The following is a 25,606-nucleotide window of genomic DNA, read 5'->3' as shown; positions in this document are numbered from 1 at the left end:
AAATTGGCTATGACTATGAAATCGGCATCAGGCTCGCCACGCCCTGCACAACTCAGCGGGACGTCTCACTCCCACGCAGGAAGTGGCTCCAAACTCGACGGGCATTTTTCACACCGTACGTCACAGAGTTTGCAAACTGAGTCACTCGGAATCACCTATTACTCCAAGGAACCCTGACTGATTTCAGCCGACCTGTTACCTTAGTGAGCCAGTCCGGTCTTTCCCCCCCTGCAGCCTACCTGTGGTAGCCCACGTACTGTATGTGTTGGCCAAGTACTGTATGTGGTAGCCCACATACTGTATGTGGTAGCCCACGTACTGTATGTCGTAGCCCACGTACTGTGTCATAGCCCACGTACTGTATGTCGTAGCCCGCATGCAAGCTGAAGGTGTCCAGGCCATTGGACTTGACCTGTTTTTGGAGTGCTTGGACCTCAATCAGCTTCGTGTCCAAACAACCTTAGAGTTATGTGTCAAATTTATATAAGTTCATCGTAATGAAACCGTCCGTTAAGAGTTATGGAAAATCATCACTGTCACACAAAAGGACCAGACCTTCGCCAAAATCCTAGACCTTGTGTTCTGCTGATGGTCTCAGAAATGCCACTGCAGTAAAATTTATCCCAAGGGATTAGCTTGTCTTATTTAAAAAAAGTTTGCTTCATTTGTTTATTTATTTTTGTTTTGAAACCTTTTTCTCAACTTGGTGTAATGTCTTGTGAGTAACACAATGAATAATTCAGAGACCTCAGGGAATGTGGGTCCTGTGAATTAATGAGAAGTCTGTCTTATGTAGAAACTGCTGAATGCGGGCAAAACGAGCGCATAAGAAATGAAATGAGAGAAATGGGCTCTTTGATTTGAGCTTTGTAAATGATAGAAATCTTCCATTCTAGGGGGATACTGCTCCTCTTCAACAGCTGACAAATGATATTGATTTGTGTTAACCATGAGTACAATAGTGACAAAAATAATGTTGTTGATTCATGAAAGTAATGAAGTCATATTATGAGTTCATCATAAAATAATAAAACTGGTAGCCTTTGATTTTGGAGAATGAAATGTCCTCAAAGACTCTAAATAATATGAAGTTGCAGCTTGTTTCCAATGTTTTAAATATCAGAAGTGTCATGAAATATGCTGTTTGATTACTTGGGATATGATAATGAAACCGGTCAACAAAATAATTGTGATTTTATTCGAACAAAAATGTAGTCTAAGTGTCCTCTATCTAAAGTGGGTGGGTTTGGTTATTTTTTGCCAAAAATGCAAAAGAAAGGTTGAGGGCATGGTGAATGTACCGATAGATGACTGAACGAAAGATTTGTAATGCATACCACAAGAACAATTGCCCGAGACAGGACTTAGTTGCTCTGTGCTGCAAACCATTGGTTAGCTTTTTGAAAGGGAAAGTATACCCTAATCTATTTTTACAATGTGTAAACGAGGGTCTTGGCACACCTGAACCACACCTGGAATGTGGTCAAAGGTAGGGATGGGCTGGTGAATACAGTGTACCCTGAATGAAGTCACTTTGCAAAACTGCTAAACAAACATCTTCAGTGCTCCTGTAGATATTAGGAAAACCACAATGTGAGCTGACATTGTTCCCATCTCAATAGCTAACTTTCTTGTGTTTTTACAGCATGCTTAAAAAATGTTTGAGTGAAATGTTTCAGTGCAACCTCTTTTTTCCTTAGCCTGAGACACTTGATAATGCTTAGGGTTTTTAGTTTGTGTTGAAAGTCTTAAAAGTTATGGAGTAAGTCAATCATCTGCTTACATTAGTTCCTGAAGTGTTGCGTTTCCATAAAATCATTCAGATGCGTTGGCTTAACTGGCTAGATACAGGAAGATTCTGTTCACATTTAAGTCGAAACGAATGCTTTTTACAAATAGTCGTCAAGTTGCATATTTTTTCGCTATCATGACCTCAATTGCATGCTCAGGGTACATCTTTTTTATTTAATTAATTTTCAATTTTAGCTAGCTAATAATCTCTTCCTCTTATTCTCCCATATGGTGTAATCATAATCATGAATTCAGTTCACAACCATAAGCCTGATTGCTCTTTTGTCTTTTAGGAATATCCTATGTGAATAGAAATATAAATGGTTTGTTGATTATTGCAAGTCATAATAAAGTACAAGTTTATGTGATTTGCATTTTTGCCCATTTCAAATCATGTCATCAAAATTATTTTTGCCTCTCTTGGTACCAAATTTCCTTTTCTTTATTATATAACATACTATAGTGTACTTTGTAATTTTCAGCAATTTTCCCCTGCCTCTATTAGGCTTAAATTCCAATTGCCTAATTGTCTGTATCCAGCCTGTGCATAAAGATATACATTATATTACTGTTATTCAGCCGACTCGTTTTATCCAAAGCAACGCACAGCTGATTAGGGAGGGAGGGTACAATCCCCTGGGGCAATGTGGGGTTAAGGGCCTTGCTCAAGGGCCCAACGGCTGTGCGGGTCTTATCGTGGTTCCCCCAGTGCTTGATGCATCAACCTTCCAGGTCCCAGTAATGTACCTCCGGCACTATGCTAACGGCTAATTGTTGGGGCTTCTCAGTGTCTCCGGTTCTTAATTTAAGGCCAGTGCGTTTGTTCCTGGTTGCAGCTCAGTCACTAATGGTCACGATGGAAGGTGACCGCACCCTCAGTTTGGACGACGTCCTCAAGCTGACCTGCACCGTCGCTGCTGATAACCTCGATGACCTCGGCCTGGTGGTCACCTGGTCTGTCAGCGGCCCCACCGACTCGCGGATTCTGGCCCGTGTGAACCAGTTTGGGGTGGTAGCCGACCCGTCGGACCTGGTGGGAGTCAGCCGGGTGAGCACGGGGGAGTTCCAGCTGCTCATCCGCGGTGTGGGGCAGTCCGATGCGGGGCAGCACTCCTGCTCTGTTGCGGCCTGGATCCAAGAGACCGGCGGGAACTGGTACCTGGCTGCAGAGAAGACCTCCAACTCGGCCACTGTACTCGTCACGGTGTTAGGTGAGTGTTTAAATCTTTATTACTTAGTTCAGTGACATTAACCTGTGGCTGGTCGCTCTAATAGGACTACACTACGAGCTTTAGTACCCCCAACGCACTGCTTTATCTTAGTGACTCTAATCTGGGCCTTGATGCTCTGATAGGTAAGTTAATAGTGTTACTTACCTGACAGAATGACTAGGTAAGTAATCTCTGTGCTACAGTCTGTTGTTGGTAGTTGGTACGGGCTTTGAACAACCCTGAGCCTGGACTGAGCTCAAAAGCACAGTGGCTGTGTTCAAAACCGCAAATGTAGTACGAGTCATGTGCTAAGTGTGTGGTTTCGAACGCAGCCAGTCTTTTTACTGCATTTACAGTGCAGTTGAGGTTGTTGAGAACGCTCAACTTGCAGTGCAGTTCAGTGGCCCTGTGCCATGTTGATAGAGGCACATTCCTGCGTAACTGAACGCTGGTATTTGAGCCAGGATTAACGTGGTGTGGCGAAATGTTTAGTGATGCCTGTTAAACACTTTGTGTCTCGTTACTGCAGCCTCGTTACTCCAGCATTGGTTAAAGCCATAGATCCCAGGCTGGCACGTTGTGGGAAAAGATCCACAGGTGCTGTTACTGTGACTGTACTCTAAGGAACTTCTCTACAGAAGCTCCAGTAATGTTTAAAGGACAGAGTGGGTACTCAATAGTACAATGGTGAGGCCTCAGCATTCCTGTCTATGGATGAAGTTCTCTACACCTAAAAATATTAACATAGGGAAACAACAAATTGAGCCGAAAATGTATTTGAACTATTGAATTCTAATATCCAGTTTCCTGTACACGGATTAAGCTAAATAGACCGTATACCTTATCAACAATTTTGATTGGTTGATCAGGTATCTGGTCGTGAGTGCCATATGGCTCTCTTGGGACTGAAAAGGTTTCGATCAGTGTCTGTGTCTGGTCAGTGGACTGAGTGTGAAGCACTGTGCCCGAAGGGGAGAGCAGACTTAATTGCTGAGATGGTTTATAAATTCCATTCTCCAAGGACCAAGCGTGCTCCAGTTTGTGTCAGTTTGTGCAGCCATGTTTGTGTCTTCTTCCCCTGTTCCGCTGTTCCTAACCAGCAGTGTCGTTAACACAGATATCGCTCTCTTTCCGTGTCACGGGGGAGGATGCCGGATCTGCCTGTATGATACCTTGATTCGCTCAACTGTAACAAATGATCAAACTCTCCCACACTCCGCTCTTAAATACATGCTAGAGGCGGCCGCCTTATTGATGGGATTGAATGGGATCTTTGTTCAAATCAGAGTAATTATACATGGCTGATAGTGTAATTTCTTTCCGTTCTGTAAGGGAAGCTGCTGAGATCCCAGCCCCGCGTTAGAAATGGGTCTCTGGTAATTGTATGGTGTCAGTTCCTTCCAGCGTTCCCCACACAGTGTCATGGACCCACACTAATGGGCTATTATTCTCCCGCCTCTTCTATCCCACAACCCCCTACTGTGTGAGCATCACCTCCCTTATTGGTTATTCTTCTGCCCGAGTGCACATCTGTTTCCTTTTCCATTAGCGTGTGATTTCTGCTCCAACACCAACACGTAGTTCTGCACTGTATATCCAGGATTCGGTTATAAGTGGAGGGAATGTAAAGCACCTGGATTAAGTTGTTGGGGAACCATATTGTAAACCATCTCCATATGGTATTTGGATGAGATTTTTGTCACTTGATTTATGGGTTATGGACATGGATGTTCTGCGGAAATGAGAATTTTGATAACCCGGTTCATGTGGAGTTTTCACTCATTTTAACAGAACCAGCATTTTAATATGAGTAACGGTTTACCTCATCACTCTGGAATGGAAAGCAATATTTATGAAGACATCTGTTGCATGTATAATGACTGATGAGATAAATTATTACCCATTTTCAAATGCTGCCCCTTTTGAAATGAGTGAAAATTCTACATTAACCAGGTTATCACAATGGTTATTTCTGACAAAAAAATCTGTTGCATGCATAATGGCTGATAACCCTAAATTGTTTACAGCGACATTCAGGAGTCTTTAGAAGAGAGAAAAATATACACACGCACGCCTACACACACGGTGAATATGTTGGAAAATATGCCTTTTTCCAAGGAATACTGGACCCACAGCAACATCTCTCCATCATGAGTTTCCCTTTGCTGTGAAATGGGGGAGATCGGGGTCTGTTGAGACATGGGGTCTGAGCACGAAATCAACACGAAACTGGTCCGTTGAAATCCGCTGTGAAAGAGGACGTGTATGGGGGTGTGCAATGTCATTTACAGCAGGCTGGCTTGTTTCTGATCAGGCTAAAAGAATGGACCCCATGTCACAACAGACCTGCATCTCCCCTAGTACAGGCTCACATTTGTTTTTATATTTGTATTTTGGACATTTTCTGATAAAGGATAAAATGTCTTAATTGATCGCAGTTAAAGCGACCCTCTGTGTGTGCCGGGTCTATCAGCAGAAGCAGCTGACTGTCTGGGGGGTGGGTTGTATGGAGATGGGGGGGGGGGGGGGTGAGAATTGAACAGCTGTTGTGAAGCGTAGCGCTCTCATAAGTGGAGGGGGAGGGGGTGGGGGTTCAGTTTCTGGGCTCTTGAGGCGAATCGCAGGGCAGATAGCGCTCTCTCCTCCGCCGTGTTCCCAGGGCTCTCCCGCGGGGATCACAATGGCCAAGGTAAAGGGGAGGGCGATAAGCCCTGTCCTCTGAGCCTCTCTCGTTCCGGCTTTGTGTGGGAGACAATGCGTCGTTCTGTGGCACCAGCGCTGCACTTATCACCCACTGTTCCCGCGCTGGTTACTCTCAGCTTTACGGCCTCCATGCAGCTCCGGTGCTTTAGTGTCCTTTCTCTGTGGCGTTACGTCTGCATTTCATTCGCGTTTGAGGTGTGCCTTCGTGTCCAGAGGATGTATGTATGTTGGTATCGAGGCAACCTTTACCTCTCACACCACACAAACCCAGCCCATTACCCACTTACGTACAGATACAGTTCTTGGGTGCCACTGCCTTTAAAAAAAAATCATATATGAGATTATACAGCGCTTATAATAACTGCATGTATACTGGGAGTAGCTGAGCGCTTGTACATTTTTTATGTGACATCTGTGAATTTCTCACCTGAGTAGCTCTCTCACAGCCTGTGGTTTGCGAGTCTGTGCGCTAGGTTAGACATGGCTCTGTAAAGATGTGATATAATGTGCGGTATGTCACCGTTTCGGGATTGTCACTTTCCCTCGTGTTTCGGGATGAATGAGTCGGCCAGCTCACGGATATTTACGTCGGCCCTCCTGTCTCCCGGAAAGCATTCCTGGTTGGAGGGGGCGACCGGCTCTCTCTCCCCTGGCTCAGAGGTCTCCCTGCGAGCGTTCTGCTCTGAACAGGCATCGCTCCAGATCACACTGGCGCGAGTTCAAGAATGCAAACGTATCGGCCGATTTAAAGTGAAAGGCTGCAAGAACTGGCGTGTGTACATACAGACTGCAGCACAAGAGCAGTGCAGACTGTATACCCGTGAACTCGACCTGTGCACACACTATACCTGTGCAGACTCTATACCCATGAATTGTACCAGTGCCCATACTATACCTGTGAACTCTACCTGTGCAGACTCTATACCCGTGAATACTGTACCAGTGCCCATGAACTCCACCAGTGCGCACACGATACCCGTGAACTCTACCCCCTTTGTTGCACAAGATTTATAGCCAAATAACCGTGTGTGTTCAACGAGAGACTGAAAGTGGTACTGAGTTAATGTGTAATTGGAGTGACCCGCGGTAACCATGGCAGCTCCTTGGTAACAGAGTTTGGGTGATCGTACTGGCACACAGGAAGTGGGCACAGGGGAAGTGGGCGGGGCCCTCTTGGCATGCAGCAGATGGTGAAGGCGTTCTGCCCTGGTGTAGAGACGTCCGTAATAAACCCTCGTTTCTCAGTTGGGCTGAATCCAGATCCTCTCCGCTCTTCTCTCCACAGGTCAGCTATGTGTTGGTCTGCTGCTTAAGATGGCTGCCTCAGGTCCTCCATATAAGGGTGTTGATGACTGCATTGTGCAGTCATTTATTGCCAGTTTAAGAGCAAAAACAAAGGGGAAGAATGAATAAGGAGTAAAAAAAAAAAAAAAACTGCCGTTTTTAAGGAGGGAATATTTGCTTGGTTGGTTGGTAGGGCTTTTGAGGAGGATTTGTTTTGCGTTTGTTGCCATGGATATTATCGCCTGTGCATCCTCATCAGGTTATTTCCGGGTGATTTTTAATGGGCTGTGCGCGTGTGTGTGTATTTTTGTGTGTGTGTGTCTGAGTCAGTGTGTGTCTGTATATTTTTGTGTGCGTGTGTGTGGCTGACTACAGATCTTTTTTTTGCCTGACTGCTTTTAGACATGGCCTAGATTTAAGGTTTACTAATGAAATTGATAAAGATTATGTCATAAGAACAATTTATCTCCCAATTGTCAAAACCCCTGGTTAGCTACTTTTCTAATCAAGCTGGCTACTCAAAAATGTGGGGAACGCCCTGCATATCTGCTTAGGTATTAGAACGTACCAATATCCCACAACAACCCAGCATGCAGAGAGAACCACCCGCAAAGTCACAAATGCTAATTATGTCCCAACAGTCCGTTGTACTATGGAATGGCTCAAGTGAAGTGACATGTATACAAGATACTTATGGCTTCTCTCTCTCTCTCTCTCTGCCTGTAGAGCCGGAGTTTGAGGTTACCCTCGCTGAGGTCGTGCCCCCCCAGGCCTCGGGGGACCCCACGGAGCTGGAGTGCAGGGTGTCGGCGGTGCAGCGGCTTCAGGACGGACTCCTGGGCGTGGCCTGGGACTACACCGAGGCCTCACCCGCCGACCAGCCCACCATCTCTCGACCAATCGTGGCGCTGGACGCGCAGGGCAACCTGCAGCCGGGGAGCGAGTACCGCAAGCGCGCGGAGAACGGGTTCCTGGTGCTGACCCGGGCCGAACCCGACACCTTCAGACTGCGCCTCCTCCACACGCAGGAGTCCGACCGGGGACTGTACTCCTGCACCGCCTCCGCGTGGACCCAGCTGCGGAACGGGAGCTGGGCCAAGGGCAAGGAGGTGCCATCCAGCCCTGTCAGCATCTCCTGGATCCGCAAGGGTACGTATCCCATCATCCCTCCGGCAGGCACTGGGGCGGGAGGTGGCGTTTGTGTTTGTCTCTGTGCTGTAGTTTCTGACCTTATTACTTCCGGACTTAGTTCATTTGTCATGTGTACTAGAATTGATGTTCATGGCTGTAGACAACTGTTTCTTTGTGTGAATTGCACCTTATCCGACCTCTTCTGTAGTTGTTCTAATGATCTTCGGTATGCGGTTATTGGACATCGCTCGGGATAAAAGCGTAGGCTAAATAAATGTAATGTAATATAACCCGTTTGGCACCCCCTCGGACAGACGGCCCTCAGGACAGCCAGCCAACTCAACACTCAGGATTACGCCCTTGATACGGTTTCCTATTAACCTAATAACCCAATTTCCTACTTCTCCTAATAACCTTGACAGCCACGGATTATACTGTACAGACGCGAAGGGACATGTTCCACTAAATGGGCCACCCCTCTCCTGACAAATTCCGTCGGCAAACTCTCGAAAAGGGGGGGAATATTCTCATTTTCCATATGTGGAGTTTTTGTCCTCTCCATTCTGGTATTTGTGTTGAATGCATCAGTCTCATATTTATCGTATATGAATAGGTATGGGGATCAATGCCTTGTGTAGCCGGCTGTCCTAACAGCTGGCTGTGGGTTTTCCCCATGTGCTTTTGCCGTGACATCATGCGCCGGGGTCAGGGATGTGTGGGGCTCATTGTGGCGGGCCGCGGCGGTCGCCATAGAGACCAGACCATGCGGCTCTTTGTTTTGGAGGGTCTGGGGGTCTGGGGAACACAGCCCCCAGCCCTACTGACCAGAGCTTTGAACCCTGAGCAGGCTCCGTATTCAGGACCAGATATCAAAGGAGGACGGCGCGCAAATCTTCAGACTCGGGGCCGTTTTGTCCGTTTCTTAGAATCGGCTTTAAATTAATTTCCTTTATTAAGTTTGCGATCCCCACGTCGGGCGCATGAGCATCACAGAGGACGCTATTGTGAGGAACCCGTCACGGGAAGTGCCAGAGCGCTAAACAGAATGCCCACAAACACTCGCTGCTCAGTTCCTAACTCTGTATTCCTTCCAAAGCTAATTAAGTTAGACTTGCGTTGCATCATTGGGGGAGGAGGGGGTATGGTGTCAATTTTGAGGACAGAAAAATGGCAGTGTTTCCTGTTTTGAGAATGAGCAAAGTGTGGAGCTTAATTGTGCAGGGACAAGAACAAGGCTGGTAGTATTGTCACTTTCACTCGTAAACATTGTTTGTCTCATCCATGGTTCACTGTAGTGTTTCTGGTACTTATTTATTTTCATTTCTCATTGACTGCAGAGTGCAGACCAGTTACATTAGTTAGCGGATGCCTTTATCCAAAGCAAATAACAGTTAATTAGTCTAACCAGGGGCCCATCCCCCCTGGAGCAATGTGGGGTTAAGGGCCTTGCTCAATGGCCCAACAGCTCCATGGATCTTATCATGGCTACACCGGGGCTTGGACCACTAACCTTCCGGGTCCCAGTCATGTACCTTAGCCACTAGACTACAGGCTGCATTTGAGCCTGCAAGGAAGAGCAAATGGCTTGGGTTTACGCTTTTGGAATCATCTCATTTGTTCAAATACACCAGACAAGCTTAGTTGCAGAAATGTCTCTGCGTGTCTCTCTATCTCTCTGCGTGTCTCTCTGCGTGCGTCTCTGCGTCTCTCTGCGTCTCTCTCTGTGTGTCTCTGCGTCTCTCTGTGTGTCTCTGCGTGTCTCTATCTCTCTGCGTGTCTCTGCGTGTCTCTCTGCGTGTCTCTCTGCGTGTCTCTCTGCATGTCTCTCTGCGTGTCTCTCTGCGTGTGTCTCCGCTTGACGCTGTGTCTGGTTGTCCCCCTGCAGTCCCGTCTCTCACGGTGAAGGCCACCCCTCTCCGAGAGGCGTCGTCGGGCGGCTCGACGTTCGAGATGGGCTGCACAGCGACCCCAGAGAACCTGCAGGACCCGGGATACTCCGTCCTGATCCGCGTGGCGGAGACGGCCGGCGGAGAGGCCCGGAAGATCCTCTCCCTGAGCTCGGACTCGGTTGTGAAGCTGGAGGAGTGGGACGAGCTGGGCCGCGCGGACAGCGTGGTTCTGGAGAAGACCGGAATGTCAGAATTCCGGTTCCGGCTGTACGGAGCGCAGGTGACCGACCGGGGGTTCTACTCCTGTGAGGTCACCGCCTGGACCGCTGGTGTGGGGAAGCCCAGGACCGAGGCCGTCAGCGCCGTGTCCAACGCCGTTCAGATCAGCTTCGCAGACACAGGTGAGCCCGTCCGCCATTAAACACACCAAACCCAGCCCACACCCCTCTTACAGCTACAGTTCAGTGTCCTGTACTGTTGGGGTAGCCAAATCCGGCACTGGTTCTCTTTCCTTCTGGATAATTAACTGAAAAGTGTGACTGATTCTCCTTAATACCTGACTCCCAGGTAAAGGGAGGGTGTAAAGCAGCAGTTGTTGGCCCTCCAGGATGGTGATTTGAGGAACAGGGCTGTGTTGTAGTGTGTGTGGGGGACTTCGCTTCTCTCTTGGTCTGGAGCTTTTTCTCTGTGTGTTTTCTGCATGCGTGCACCTGAACTTCCTCAATGTGCGATGATGTGCTCTTGTTAAAGCACAATGGTGTCAGCAGTGACCCGTGTGTGTTTGTTCGTGCGTGTGTGCGCATCTGTGTGGCCGTGCATGCTTTTATGTGGGTCAGTCTGTGTGTGTGTGTGTGTGTGTGTGTGTGGGTCAGTCTGTGTGTGTGTGTGTGTGTGGGTCAGTCTGTGTGTGTGTGTGTGTGTGGGTCAGTCTGTGTCTGTGTGTGTGTGTGTGTGTGTGTGTGTGTGTGTGTGTGTGTGTGTGTGTGTGTACATTTTTGGATGCTGTCCCCTCTCCCTCAGGCGTGTGGTTGCAGGGTTAGCTCTTTAGCATTAGTAGCTTTAGCACTGACCCCTGTGTGTGGGGGAGAGGAGGCTGGGAGCAGGTGGCCTCAACCTTAAAACTGGGCCACTTCCTTATTTCAGACCACTCAACAAAGGGACCCATGTTTTCAAATGTCACACACGCACACACACACACACACACGGTGATACACTAGCTTATCGCACACCCTGTTAAAGCGAAGTGCCCAGCGTTCAATCCCTGCCTTCTCTTCTCAGAGTATGGCGGTTCCTACAACAGCAGTAACTCAGGAATGCTCCGTCACTTTTTCTTTTTCACGTGCTCCCTCCCTCCCTCCCTCCCTCCCTCCCTCCCTCTCAAGCAGTACATACAGCCTGGGGGCAGAGAACTCCAGCTCTGAGTGCGCCCTACCCTCATTTCTCCTCTTTAACCCTGTGTAAATAGGCCTCGCTGCCGATGCACTGATCCATGGGTTAAAAACCACTGTGCTGCAGGGCCCAGATGAATGTATTTGACCACATTTTTTCCCCTGTTGCCCCACCGAGCAGAAACACAAGTCCGTCCTGTCCGTGAAAGGCTTTGAGGCTGAGTGCCATGTAGAGAGAGAGTTTAGCCCTCTGATATGACCTCTGTCTTCCCTGGGAGCTCCTGCCCCTTTCCCCCCACCCTGCGGTCAAAGTTCATTCTCGTCTTGACCCTCCTGCTTCAAGCCCCCATGTTTTGATTCAACCTGGAGGCTAAGATGCATCACCCTGCCCCTCTCAACTGCAAATGCTTTTCTTGGACTGTTTCACCAGCTAGTTTAATACCTACAATGTACCCAATATGCCCTACAACAACATTTAATTGCTCTGAGAAAGTATCTCCAAACGACCCTTTGGCCTAGCTTTCATTGCTGATGCTGGGCTGGCCAGCAAAGGATGACTTCCCTTTCTTTCACTGGGCTTCTCCTGAGCCTTCACCTCAGTTGTTTTACTGGGGTGGGTGATAGTGTACTGTATGTAATGAGCTATCCAGATAAAATTGAATCTAATTGAATGTGTGTTCCCTATACAGGTCCGGTTTTCAATGTGTCCATTCAGCCAGCCCTCACAAGTATTCTTCCAGGCGGGACCGCAAAGATCGAATGCATCCTGACTGCTGTTGGAGTCTCACCCAAAGCAGGTAAATACACCAAACTACACCCCCAGCCCTTACACCCCACTACGCCCCCAGTCCTTACACCCCCAGTCCTTACACCCCACTACGCCCCCAGTCCTTACACCCCCAGTCCTTACACCCCACTACACCCCCAGTCCTGACTGCTCTCTGGGTGTGACCCAACACAGGTAAATTCACCCCCCCCCCCCCGCACACCCCCTCATTCACAGCTATTTACGGACATTCCTGAAGACCAGTCAGCTCTGCAATAACTGTATGAGGTCTTTAGCAAGAAATGCACTTCAAGTCCAACGCTGCTTCTACAGAGACGTCAGGTCTCCAGGTTTTACGTGCGTGCAAGCATCAAAAAAAAATTTAACGCTTAATTTTGGTTGGAACCATTTCCTATAATACATGCACTGGGTTCACGAGGACATTGTGCCTTGGCTTGTGACAGTGCATCACCTTTACTAAACCAGGTCTTGTGCGTTTTATAACGAAGAAGGAAAGTAGTATCTCTGGAAACAACATGTCTGCACAAGCAGTTTTTTTGGGAGTTACTTGAAATGTATTTGTCACTGTAAACCGTGATGCTTGAATGCCCAGTATCCACCACTGTGAAGCCATCTGGTTGTCACATACTTATTAAAGTATTAATCATCACCATTGTTGCACATAAAGGCTGTCTGGGCCCATACACTAAAACTGACATAATATTAAAAAGACGCCACTTTCTTAGTTTTAGTTTATCGAGGAAAGAGGTTAACACAAAATGTTTTACACCAAGTGTCTAAAATACACATTTCCAGCCCTGTCCTCGATGTACCTCCGTTGTCTTGCAGAAACTGGTGTCCCATTCTCCCTGAAACTATTGTACTATGCGATGGGGAAAAGTGCCAGTCTCATATTTGAGACATAATGTGAGGTCTGAGTATTTGGACAGTAACACATTTTTTAAAGGACTGAAATTCCTACACAGTACACTTATTTGGCTGTACCTACCATCAAATTCAGCTGACAGTCTGCCCTTTGATATGTACAGTACTTACTTATGGAGTGAATTGTGCAGGGAATTACAGCCCTTTACATTTTTGTCGCTGTCCAAATACTTATGGACATCGCTGTACATAGGAGGAGTGCTAATCTAGGATTATAATGGAAGAGGTTACTCTGCGGATACAGAAAACCTGATCCTGGATTCACACTTCTCCTTTCTGAATTTGAGCTTGGGGCTCTACGTCCATGTTGTAATACTTGGGCTGTGCCAAATTTCATGTGCTTATTTATCCATGTTTTTAAGTAAAGGAATTATCCCAGAAAAGTATAATCAGCCTGTGCATGGTATGGTGTGTTGGCATGTTAAGGTGCTAGAACACAAATGTGTGATTAGAATGTTCTTAACTGAACATTCTAATTCTGTAGAATGTTCTTAACTGAACATTCTAATGCTGATGTAACAATCAAGACTGGTAATCTAAAGCAGTGGAGTTCTAGAACTTTGGGAAAATACATTCCAATAAAAGCTTCTCTTCAAATGGTTAAATTCCTTTCCATTTATACGTCAGCGAGGCTGAGGATGTCTCACTGCAGTGGTATTTTGAGGAGGTGAGCCTTCTCACTTCATGATTTCTCTCCACTGCTTCACAAAGCCTTTCCCTTCTCACGCCGCGTACCCTGTAGGCCTAATTTAGTGAAGCATTGCAGTCATCAGTCATTGGCTTCAGTGTGTTAGCGTGGTACAGTACAGTAGCTTGTATCCCTGTTTAAATCCACCCGGTGGAAGCTGGCCTTGGGTTGGAGCTGAGGTGGACAGGCACAGTGGTGCTATGGCTGTTTTGGGGAAGCTGTGCTATTAATGAATTGCGTGGGTGTTGTGGTTTCCTGTAGTTCGGTGGAGCCCCATCCTCCGCCGGTTTTTAATTGCGTCTCGTTTCCTGGGTCTAATTCACCCTCGCTCGTGTTAATAATACGAAAGGCTGCTGCCTCCTCCTCATTGGCTGTTTCCATGGGGACTCCCGCTGTTCCGCTGGTCAGAGGTTCGTGTTATTTCTCTCCTGCTAGGATTACATTTTCCATGCCAAAAAAAGCTATCATTACTGTACGGAAGATGTGTTTATCCCGTCTTCGTTAGTGTTTATTGGCGTGACACAGCTTGCTGTCGGGGTTTATTCAGAGGGCTGTTGATGATGTGCAGAGTGCTGAGGAAAAGCTGGCGGTAATGTAGCAGATAGCGTGGCAGCTGAACTCCGCTGTGGGGACTTGAGGACCCAAGAATGTCATGGGTAGAGTAGGCCTGGATAGGCTTGTCATATAGAGTACGTGCACGAGTGTGTCATTGTGCATGGTTGTGTGTGTGCATGTGCGCATGCCCCGGATGTGTGTGTGTGTTTGTGTGTGTGTGTGTGCTTGCTTTTGTCTGTGTGCGCACACGTGAGTGTGAATGCCTGCCTTCTTGTGTGCATGTGCATGCACTAGTGTGCTTGTGCGAATGTGTGCAAACGTGTCTGCATGCACTAGTATGTGTATATATACACTAGCGTGTGTGTATACACACTAGTGTGCGCACCCGTGTGTGTGCGTGCATGTGCCTGCACTAGCGTGCGTGTGTGTGTGTTCGCGCACGCATAAATGTGCACACACTAGCCTGTGCGTGCGCGTCTGCGGTGTGTGTGGTGTGTGTGGTGTGTGTGGTGTGTGTGGTGTGTGTGGTGTGTGTGGTGTGTGTGTGCGCTCACGCGCGCATAAATGTGAACACACTAGCGTGTGTGTGTGCACATGTCTGTGCGTGTGTGTGTGTGGTGTGTGCACTAGCGTGTGTTTGCGGGTGACGGACAGTGAGAGTGGTTAAACGTGGGAGACAGCAGGAATGCCGTCTTGCATGGCAGCTGTTGCCATCGCTCTGTATCCGGGCGGATGACATCACAGCTCTGTGCAGTGCTGAAGGAGGGAGACATGGGAATAACACAGAATGTGCAACATCCATCCGGAGCTCTTGTCAGCCACAGGGCATTAATTTTAGCAGGAAATGTAACTCGCATAAAACCCGCTGTTCCAATTAATACGTTTCATATTCTCAGTGAGAGGCTGGTTTATGCCTGTAATCTTAATTATTCCGGTGTGGATCTGCACCGTAAACTTAAGTGTCCGTTAAGTTCAGATTTAAAACCTCCACTGCTTATTCCATCTAACCAGCCTATTACCAGAGGGGGTAATAGTCACTATCAATCTTTCATTTTCATAGTGTGCCATTTTTTTTTGTCTGTTTTTGATTGATGAATAAAGGGGAACATTATGTTCTTGTTTTCAAAAGACTGACGTAAGAATATTATTCTCTATTTTGCTTCATGAAGCATCATTATATTTGTTTTAACCTGGCAATCAAATGTACTGCTTTGATTCTCTTTCTCATTTCTGTGGCGAAGATGAGACCTGTTATATTAGCTGCCTGCAGAATTCTCTAAACATAATTTGACATCTAATGTTCTCCCCATTGTAATGGCAGTTGTTGGAGCTCTGTAGAAAGCCTCCATTTTGTCAGTCACATATCCCAACCCTGCTTCTGGTACTTGGGGCATAACACTGTTCGTAAGGCGAGGTAGCTGATCACAAGGTTATGACTCTTCTGGTGACGAGTACCCTGGTGTTCCAGACAGAGGAAATGGCTTCCGTCAACAGTCATTGGGACTGCTGGCACGTTGCGTGCCCTCGAGTGTAACTGAGCGAAACTCGTCATGCGAGTCGTTAAATGCGATTAGCATTTGCCGGTTTTGGTGTGGTTCGGGCGCGATGTTTTTTCCGAGCCGTGACGTGTGGGAGTGCGGTTTGGCGTGCTCCTCGGATGAGTCACGGGGGCCACGTTCCCGCTCGTCTGCGCGGCGATCCTCTGGGAGACGCGTGCCGTCAGGACAGGCCTGTGCAGGAGCGCCGCTTGCCTGTGCGTAGCCAGAGAGAACGTCTGTGTGTCACTGTGTGTGTGTGTCACTGTGTGTGTGTGTCACTGTGTGTGTCACTGTGTGTGTCTGTCTGTCTGTCTGTCTGTCTGTCTGTCTGTCTGTCTGTCTGCCTGCCTGCCTGCCTGCGTCCCTCTGTCTGTGTGTGTCTCTCTGTGTCTCCTTCTGTCTGTGTGTCTCTCTCTGTCTGTCCTTCTGTCTGTGTGTCTGTCCCTCTGTCCCTCTGTTTGTCTGTCTGTCTGTGTATATCTCTGTCTCTGTCTGTCCCTCTGTCTGTGTATGTGTCACTGTGTGTGTGTGTGTGTGTGTGTGTGTGTGTGTGTGTGTGTGTGTGTGTGTGTGTGTGTGTGTGTGTGTGTGTCTCTCTGTCTCTGTGTCTCTGTCAAATTCAAATTCAAATTTGCTTTATTGGCATGAAAGAAAAAAATACCAATGTTGCCAAAGCAATACAATAAATATAATAAACATTGACAAATATCAGTAAATAAATAATGACCTGTGAATATCAACATAGTTAGTATATAATGAAATAATTGAATCCAAATGTATAATGAGTTATATATAACAATTAATTAGTAACATACAAAGTAATATACAATATAAATTTATTCCTGGTATTTCTCTCTTGATTGTGGCATGCGTGTGTGTCTGCGTGTGTGTCTGCGTATGTGCAGGGGTGTCGAGTAGTTGCGTAAGAGGTTGGTGGGTGACAGAGGTAGAGATGTACTTTGGCTGAGGGGGGTAGTGTAGTTCTCTCCAGAGCATGTACAGTTTTTTGGCTGGTTAGGTGTGACTGTGCCTTTCGCTTCTTTGACAAACTTCACAAAATGAGAAAAAAAATAAAAATATATATATATATACAGTTGTGGCTAACATTATTGTGCACACGATCACACTGCTCTGTAGGGTGCGGCTTTCACTCTTTTTAAGTTGGCTACTCAAATATAGCCTTCAGAATAAATGACTGTTACGCAAATAATCACTAGACATTCAGGTTCATTTGAATGGTAGAAAAAAACACTTGATGAAAGCATGTCTGGAATATTCCTCCCGCATAAAGCTTGTTCTTTCTTCTCTCCTCTCGCCTGCTTCCTGTGCATTTTACTCGGTCTTAACACGCTAAAAGAATCGAGTCCCAACTTTTTTTTTGCCGAGCTTTGATGAGAAAAGTCTTTGACTAACTGCCTTAAACGGGATATTCAGTTCGGGGAGATATGAGCGAGCAGCGTTCCGTTCAATCGCCTCGAGTGCGGGTTGAGACACGCCGCCTCTCTCCTCTGGATGTGCCGTTTTATCTGCAGAAACGAGCACGGCCTGTCCCCGGAAACTGTCCCCAGAGGCTCCATAAATACCGCAGTCCGGTCGCTCTTCATCATCGTCACCGTCACCTAAAAACTCTGCGGCAGCGTTGTGATGAATAATGAACTGGAAAGTGATGGTGAAACTGTCCGTGAGAATATATGCCAATGAGTAGATGCTTATTTATTTCCGCTTGGGCAGAGTATCGGGAGAGTCCAGCATGGCTGCGGCCTACGTACACGATCCCTCACGTAAGGCGCGCTACTCCTTCACATAATCTGGATTACGCAACGGTTCCGACTTCGCATTGCGATTGGCCCGAGAGACATTCAAAGGAGTGACGTTATCTCACCATAAGTTTATGTTTGGTCGATTCATTGTATCAACGTTATGTAACCTAGCAACACTTCTAAAGAGCTAACGTTGTGCCATGGAAATTAGTTGCTGTATCGTTCTTTGTTTGTTTTTTTTCTACATGCATAAATGTGTTGGTAAAACTGTTGTATAATTGCAATAAAACACTCGAAGTTGTGACTTGCCATGAGTTATTGTCACTGCTCTGAGTGTTCATGTACAGCCCTCAGATAATACAAATAATAGACTTGGACTCAATAATAAAAGCAGTGGGTGCTTTTGGAAACGAGTTTAAACACATGCTGGTCTCCCGGAGTGTTGCGCAGACGTGGGGCTGAGTTTCTGGGATTGTGGCGCTCTACTTTGGCTCAGAGAGTCTTCGAGACGGAGCTTGCCGTGATGATGGATGAATCAGATGGAGTCTGAGTGGTGAGCTAATGGGCAGAATGGCGCGGTGTCTTTGCTGAGCTCTCTTCGGTCCTGGCCGGCGGTTTGTGGACGTTGGAGAGAGGGGTGAAAAGCTGACTCAGTAGGTGTGTGTGGTGGGCGGGGTGGTAAAAGGGCTGTGTGCAGTCATTTAGCGGTAAGGTAGCTCTGCCTCACCTCTTGGCCTTTCTGTAGATTCCTGACATAACGACTGGGGCTGCGTGTTCTGGCCCGTCTCTGAGTCTCTCACTTCTTCTTTCACTTCTGTCTCTCTCTGTCGGTGTGTGTGTGTGTCTGTGCACGTGGATTTGAGTGTATGTGCGTCACTCTCCCCCTCTCTCTCTCTCTCCCTCTTTCTCCCCATCTCTCCCTCTCTCTCCCTCTCTTTCCCCCTCTCCATCGCTCTCCCCTCTCCTTCCTTCTCCCCCTCACTCACTGTCCCTCTTTCTCATTCTCTCCCTCTCTCCCCCTCTCTCTCCCTTTCTCTCCTTCCTTCTCCCCCTCTCTCTCTCACTGTCCCTCTTTCTCATTCTCTCCCTCTCTCTCTCCCCCTCTCCCTCCCAATCCACGCCTCACCCAGATCCTCCCCCCCCCCCCCCCCGCAGCAGAGTAGCTCTTCACTTAAGGCCCTGTATTCCTTATATGTGCTGTTCTACATACACCTCAAACACACAGCATGCTTCCCTTAACACCGCAGTGTACAGTCAGTGAGTCTGTGAAAAACTCCCTCTCAGCCCAGCTCCACACCCAGCTCTCCTGAAGACTGTTCTGTACGTGTAGGCCAGCTCATATCCCTCATTACTTCTGCCTCCTGGCTGAAGGATTTTGCTAATTTGCTAAAAAATATTGGGGAGGACTTTAACTTTCTGAACCCCCCACTCTCCCTAAAAACCCCAAGGGAGATTGTCCCGTGCTCAGTCTAATCAACTGAAAGTCGTTTTGGATAAAAGAGTCTGCTAAATAACTAATATAATACTCTTTCATATTATGTACTGGCTCATAATGCTCGTGCCGTGTTCGGTCTCCCAGGTGACGTCTCGTACGAGGTGCGGTGGTACTGGAACAGGGTCCGCAGTGCGGCAAGCCCCTCCCTGTTGGCCAGTATGGACCGCCTGGGCGTGGTCAGGAGGGCGGGGCTGAACGGCAGCAGCGACTGCAGCGTGGAGCAGACGGACGGGCAGGTCTTCGCCCTGCGTATCCACAGCGCCCGGGATGGCGACGGCGGGGAGTATCTCTGCGTGGCCACGCCCTGGATCCGCTCCCCCGCCGGGACCTGGACCAGCGGCCAGGAGCTCACCTCATCCAGGGTGTTCCTCTCTGTCACCTTCTCACGTCAGTACCGCCGAGACGCTCGCTTCTGCAGTGCACTGCAGTGTCTGTGTGTGCCTACGTCTGTGTGTCTGTCTGCTTAGGACAGGGGATAAAAACTGAATTCCCACGGGACGGGGCTGTGGGCTTTTGTGGTTTCCTGTGTACATTTCACCGTGTCCAGCCCTTTGTCAGATTTGTTAATTAGAAGTGTGTACGTAAAAGGAAACTCAGTTGTCGTAAAGTTGTCTTTGTGACAACGGTGTATATTTGTGGCAAACATTGTCTTTGTTGGTCACATTGTAGTTTTTCCTCAACTGAAATCTATAGGTTATCTATAACTTGTAATGGGGTTTCAGAGCGATAAAATAGATAAGTGGAATGGTGGTTAAAGAACTGGGCTTATACGAGGTTCGTGGTTCCAAACTAGGCCGGCACAGTGCTGCTTTTAGTTGGAATAATGCTGTATATGCTTCATGTAATATTGAGCAGTTCAGAACTGAATGGCTGAAGTATTTGGCTAAAGGTATGGGATAATTGTGTACTTTAGCCCCATATAGTTTTTGATTGGCCTAATTGGTTGTAATTTATGTGCAGCGAATGCTTGCCATCAATTATTCATCAGTCCTTAGCCCAGGATGTGCTGCTGGAGTAGTCTCTTCAGTGGGACAGGGAATCTGCCTCTTCCATTTGCTTCACAGCTATTTCAACTGCCTAATTTATTGTGTTTGAACGGTTAGGATAATGGTTTTTCTGTGCGTGTGTTTCTGTGTGTGTGTCTGTGCGCTCGCATGTGTGGGCGCAAATGCGTGTGTGCCTTTCTCTCTCTGTGTGTTTGTGTGTGTATGCGCTTGCATGTGCGTACACGTGTGTGTGTGTCTGTGTATATGTATATATATATATATATATGTGTGTATGCGTGTGTGTATGTGTATATGTAAACGTTTGTGTGTATTTTTATGTGTATACGTGTGTATATACGCGTCTATATATATATATGTGTGTGTGTATGTGTGTGTGTGTGTGTGTGTGTGTGTGTGTGTGTGTGTGTATATACATATATGTCTGTATATATATGTGTGTGTGTGTGTGTATATTTGTATATATGTGTATGCGTGTGTATATACGTGTCTATATGTGTGTGTGCTTGTGTGTATGCGTGTGTGTATATACGTGTGTGTGTGCTTGTGTGTATACGTGTGTATATACATGTGTGTGTGTGTTTGCAGTGTCGGACAGTCTGAAGCTCCCGCTGCTGTACGGGGCGGGGGCCTCCCTGGCCGTGGGCCTCCTCTCCATCCTCCTGGGCTTCATCTGCACCAAGTTCTGCTGCCGGAACGCCAAACACACCCCCCGCTCCCGGAACGGCCTCATGGACCTGGAGATGGACTGACCTTATGGGCACTGACCGGGCGCCATGGCAACCAGCCGGGCCTAGGACAGGTGGGCAGCCCTGCCACCTTGTGACTGAATGGGATTCGGATGGAATTTAGGAGGGGCTGTGACTCCATGGACAAGACCACTCGCGCTGATTTTAACTCGCTACCCGCTGGCTTGTTGCACTGAACTCAGGAAAGTCTCTCCGGCAGAAGGAACAGTTACTTTATTACCTGTTTTAAAATGGAGGCCTCTTCTTACATTAACCCAAGTAGTATTTTTTGTCTAATTTTTTTTAACGGAGCTGTTTTATATCACTATCTGTGCGGAGAGAGAGAGAGAGAGAGAGGAGTGCTGGCCGCCTATGCAGTCTTTTGAGCCCAGATTTTGGACTGATTCCTGGCTCCATTACCAGCTCAGATTCCAGTCCTACCCCCAGCATGGTCCCAGACCTTCTCCCAGCATCCTCTACCAGGCTCTGCCCGTCAGCGGTCCACTGCCAAGAGGCCCACTCAGGACAGTCTCCTTTTCCAAGGTGCAGTAACGACACGTAGCGTTGGTGACTGCGTTCCCTCTAGCTCCGCGTGTGTCCGCCTACTGTCAGCCAATCGCCTTTTCCCATCCCGACTCCCTCTCAGACGTGATTCGCCTTCGTTCTGATTGATAGGTGCTACTGACCAATGCGGTGCCTTGAGCCCTGCGTGCAGTGCTGGACCTCGTCAAACGGCCTGGCTAGCCACGCCCATCTTTATCCCAGCAGGAAGTGGAACAGAGACTCCTTAATAATGATAAATAATGATGTTATTTAGCTGTTCCTCGGTTCCCTTGTCCGGAGCCTCACTGTGTTACAGTATAAGGGCTATCGGGTGACCGTCTTAAGCTCTGGGACAAAGAGCGCCCCGGCCTTTTGGCAAGGCTTTCTGAGGGGGTGTTAACTGATATGCTGCACACAATGCCCCTCCCCCCCGACACTTTACCCAACCACCCCCCACCGAATACCGCACCGCACACGCACGCACACCGACCAAGAGCCCAGCGGGAGCACAACAGCTGCCAGGTGGCCCGCTTCGGAGGGCCGCGGCGAGAATCCGGTTTTGGGGGAGGGTCATGTGACCCACGCGGAGGCGTGAGGATTAAGAAGGCATTCCCATGGACACCGATCCCCGACCGTGCCAACGGACTGCTTCCACCTTTAATGCACACGAGCCAAAGGCTCTTTTTTATTGTTATTTCCAATTTGGTCATTGTATTCTGTCGTTTTTAAGCATTTTATAAATGTGTCTGATACACTGTTCCTTGATTTGAATTGTATTATTTTGTTTAAGCCGTATTTTATTGTCGATAATTTTATGTTTCACGAACAATGTGGTGTGATTGGGATTCAGTATGCTATGTGTGAAAATCCTGAACAACAGTCAGGAGATACATTTCCCAGCTCTCTGACAAAACTCTGGACACAATGGACACAATAAATGTTTTGCAGCCTGATGTTGACTGACCATACTTGTTTCACTCGGAGAATCCCCATCCATCCCTGCCAAAAAAACCCCTCTTATTCCTGATGTGTGTTTGTGTGAGGTATTTGTAATTGAAATCTGTCCAAGCAGGTTGTGCTGTTAACACGCTGATGTTGAAACGCCATTGGCTGTGGCAATTAGAACCAATTTTTAACCAATGCGCTTGAATTATTGTACAGTTATACAATTCTTTGGTACAGGCCGTCAACTGTATATTTTGAAACCTGCGTTTAAGGACTACGAACACAGGCAGATAATAATATTGTCAGTCCAGCCATGCAGGGTTTCTGCCATTTCTACTTGAAATTGGGATTAAAGTTGAAAACCTGCCACAGACTCCCATTAACCGATACAGTGAACTTGCATCTGAGTGAATGTGGTGGTGTTTAGTTCACAAGGCTGTGTGTTTGTCTCTCCTCTGTCTTCTGCCAGCTCTGTTTCTCTCTGTGACGGCCCCCCCGTCAGGTAGCAGGGCGGAGGTGAGACGAGTGCGCTTAGTAATTGGATGAAAGGCCTCCTGATATCTCCACACTGCTAGTGGTGGTGGGTTTGGCCGGTTGAAGTTTAAAAACAAAACCGAAAACATCGATGCCCCGGTGCGGTGATGTGGACCTTTCTCTGTAGGGGGTGTCATCCTTTTAATGAGAAGCTGAGTCAAAGTCGAGTCTCCGGTTCCACGTTCCCTGGTGTCATCGCCCACATTTTCCCCTCGAGCTCGATATGTTCTGGTCAGCTAATCAACACTCAGTTAAAGTGACTAAATAGTCCCTTGCCTCTCCACTTCACTCGGTGTATAGTGAGCATGGTGGTACAAAATGGCTGCAGTGTATCACCCAGGTGTTAGATGTTGAGGCGAGTCGACCATTATCCAGAATGTAATTCAGTTGTAGTGCTGGTTGTAACCTCATTGCGGTTGTGTGCCATAGACTGTAGAAAAATATGGGCCAGGTGTCTGTGACATCATCCATTTACTTATTTACCATTTACTTTTGCATAGACTGGCAAAAAGCATTTTGACTTTGCGGAAGTGGAGTTTTCGGATGCTGCCATGTTTTACAAAGCAGTTTGGAGAAGGGGGACCAATATCTGGGCTTGAACTTATGCCGATTCGTTCACTAAGCTCGTGGGATACAGTGACTCAGTAGTGATGCCACTGAATGTCCACTAATATATCCATATTGTCCAGAAAACAATGGCTTGCATTGAAACTGGTGGCTGAAATGCCTTTATTGAAGACAACCCCCAGCTAGCCAATGAGACCAAGGAATGACTACTTGTGTGCACACAGTCATTATTGCAGGTCATGTGTAGCTTTCCTTCCCTGCTCTGTGTGTGTGTGTGTGTGTGTGTGTGTGTGTGAGCTGCTGGGGTTATGTACCTCACACCTGTGTGGGCTCTTCATGCATGTTGTCCTCCTGGTACCAACGTGTCGCGGGTCGTGTTTAAGCTCCCGGCTGTCCCTTTGTCCTGCTTAATGCCTGGTCTCCGGTTGCAATTGAAGGATTCGGCTGCAATCGAAGTCTCGTGGCGCCCCGTCTCCTCTTTCACACGTCTGTGCGTCTCTCCGCCCGCTCTTCCCGGGCGCAGGAAGAGACAGAGAGAGAGAGAGGGTGATGTTGTTTTTCTCGTCGTTTATGTTGTGCTGAAAGTGAGGAGGTGGGGGAAGGTCTGTGAAAGCAGGATGTTCAACACGACACCGCTTGAACCCGGCAAAAAGGAACAATCCCAACCTTGGTCAAATATGTCATTCTTTTGGATTCAAATACTTTTCTGTGCTCGATTGATCTTGCCTTGTTGCAGTTGAGCCAACCAACAAGACCAGAAGGTAGTTGTTGAGAGCGCTGTTTGAGAGTATTTCATAGGTTCCCACACTCCAGACAAGCTCAGTCAAGTGGACAAAAGCGTTTGAATCCAAAATAATTGTGTACGTGTCCCAGGTCTGGAACATTCTGCTAACTGAGCAAAAAGAACATTCCGGTAACTGAACCCCCCCCTCCACTCCCCTAGCCCAGAGTCTGTCCTTCGGTAACTGCAGCTCTGTGTCCTCCTCTTGCACAATCGAGTATGGAGCAGATCCGCCACGGGAATGTCACGTCCTTTTACTTCATACTGTATCACTGGAGAGGAAATATGGACCAAGTGCCTCTGACTCACCTACTATCCACGGGCTTGTGAAAGGCGCTTTGAAGCCATGGAGGTGAAGTTTTTGGGTCCCGCCATATTGCACAATTTGGAGCCAGAGACTGTGCAGGGTCAAATTCATAATTGTTTTTGATTCAAATACTTTTCTGTGCTTGATTAACCTTGCATGGTGCAATTGAGCCAATACAGAGGACCAGGTTTTAACTTTTTGATAGTATTTCATTGGTACCAATACACTAGGCAAGCTCAGTAGAATGTAGACTGTAATGGTATCCAGGAAATAGTTGTCACATGACCCACAGTGATGATGTCGCAGTCCTGATATTATAGCACTCAAACAGTGGGCTTTAACACTGTGCATTGATGTGCATATATTGATTTGCATATTATCTCTATTGATGAAGTGAAATGACTGTGCCACCAGCCGGTTACCGACATTGCACCTGTCCAAGCAGCAGTGGCTTTCACTGTATCCTGTGTTTCGCTGTTCAATATTCGCAGCCTGTGCTGGATGACAGGTTTGTAATTTTCTTTTGTTATCTCTTCATTCCAAATATTCAAATGTAGTTTTTCTTTTTCTGTGCTTCAGGCTTCGCCAGAATAGATGGCGGGTACGCCACTGCCTTTTAAACCAGGCGTCTGGAATCCCAAGCCACCGACAGGCTTGTAGAAATTTGCCCGGAGTGATTTTTTATTTTATTTTTTTTATTCTCCAGAGGGTTATTGAGCGATGGGGCCAGGAATGCTGTTGGGACTTGTCAACACTGTTCTCGCTATGGCAACCGTGTAAACGGATGGAGGCGGCGAGTGGAAGTGTGGATAGGGTGTCAGTGTGACAGCGTAGCCGGGCTGTGCGTTAGCACCGGGGAGCGTCTCATGTCCTTATATAGCGCTTTGTTTTACAGAGCCGAGGGACGTGGGTAACGGCAGGTCAGCTCACACATCGCTCATAGCCTTTGGACCGTCAGACACTTTACCGCACACACTCCCTGTCCTGAAACAGGCTATATCACACACACGCTCCATCTCAAACAGGCTCTATCACACACACCATCCTCAAACA

The 25,606-nt window shown here is 47.6% G+C and overlaps 1 protein-coding gene across 1 annotated transcript in view; it reads left to right on the top strand.

Annotated features, from left to right (window-relative positions):
- Positions 1-22,372, top strand: part of LOC133116433 (prostaglandin F2 receptor negative regulator-like) — a 37,811-nt gene extending 15,439 nt beyond the window's left edge. Inside the window, exons 4-9 of the mRNA XM_061225948.1 lie at positions 2,628-3,002; positions 7,716-8,138; positions 10,006-10,410; positions 12,087-12,194; positions 19,229-19,531; positions 20,737-22,372. Of these exons, the coding sequence (XP_061081932.1) occupies positions 2,628-3,002; positions 7,716-8,138; positions 10,006-10,410; positions 12,087-12,194; positions 19,229-19,531; positions 20,737-20,900 (1,778 nt within the window). The 3' untranslated portion in view covers positions 20,901-22,372. The remainder of the gene's footprint in view (positions 1-2,627; positions 3,003-7,715; positions 8,139-10,005; positions 10,411-12,086; positions 12,195-19,228; positions 19,532-20,736) is intronic.
- The last annotated feature ends 3,234 nt before the right edge of the window (positions 22,373-25,606 follow it).

This window comes from Conger conger, chromosome 17, assembly GCF_963514075.1.
Source record: "Conger conger chromosome 17, fConCon1.1, whole genome shotgun sequence".
Classification (NCBI taxonomy): Eukaryota; Metazoa; Chordata; class Actinopteri; order Anguilliformes; family Congridae; genus Conger; species Conger conger.
The sequence above is the reverse complement of the archived record's forward strand: the minus strand, read 5'-3'. Positions and strand labels throughout refer to the sequence as shown.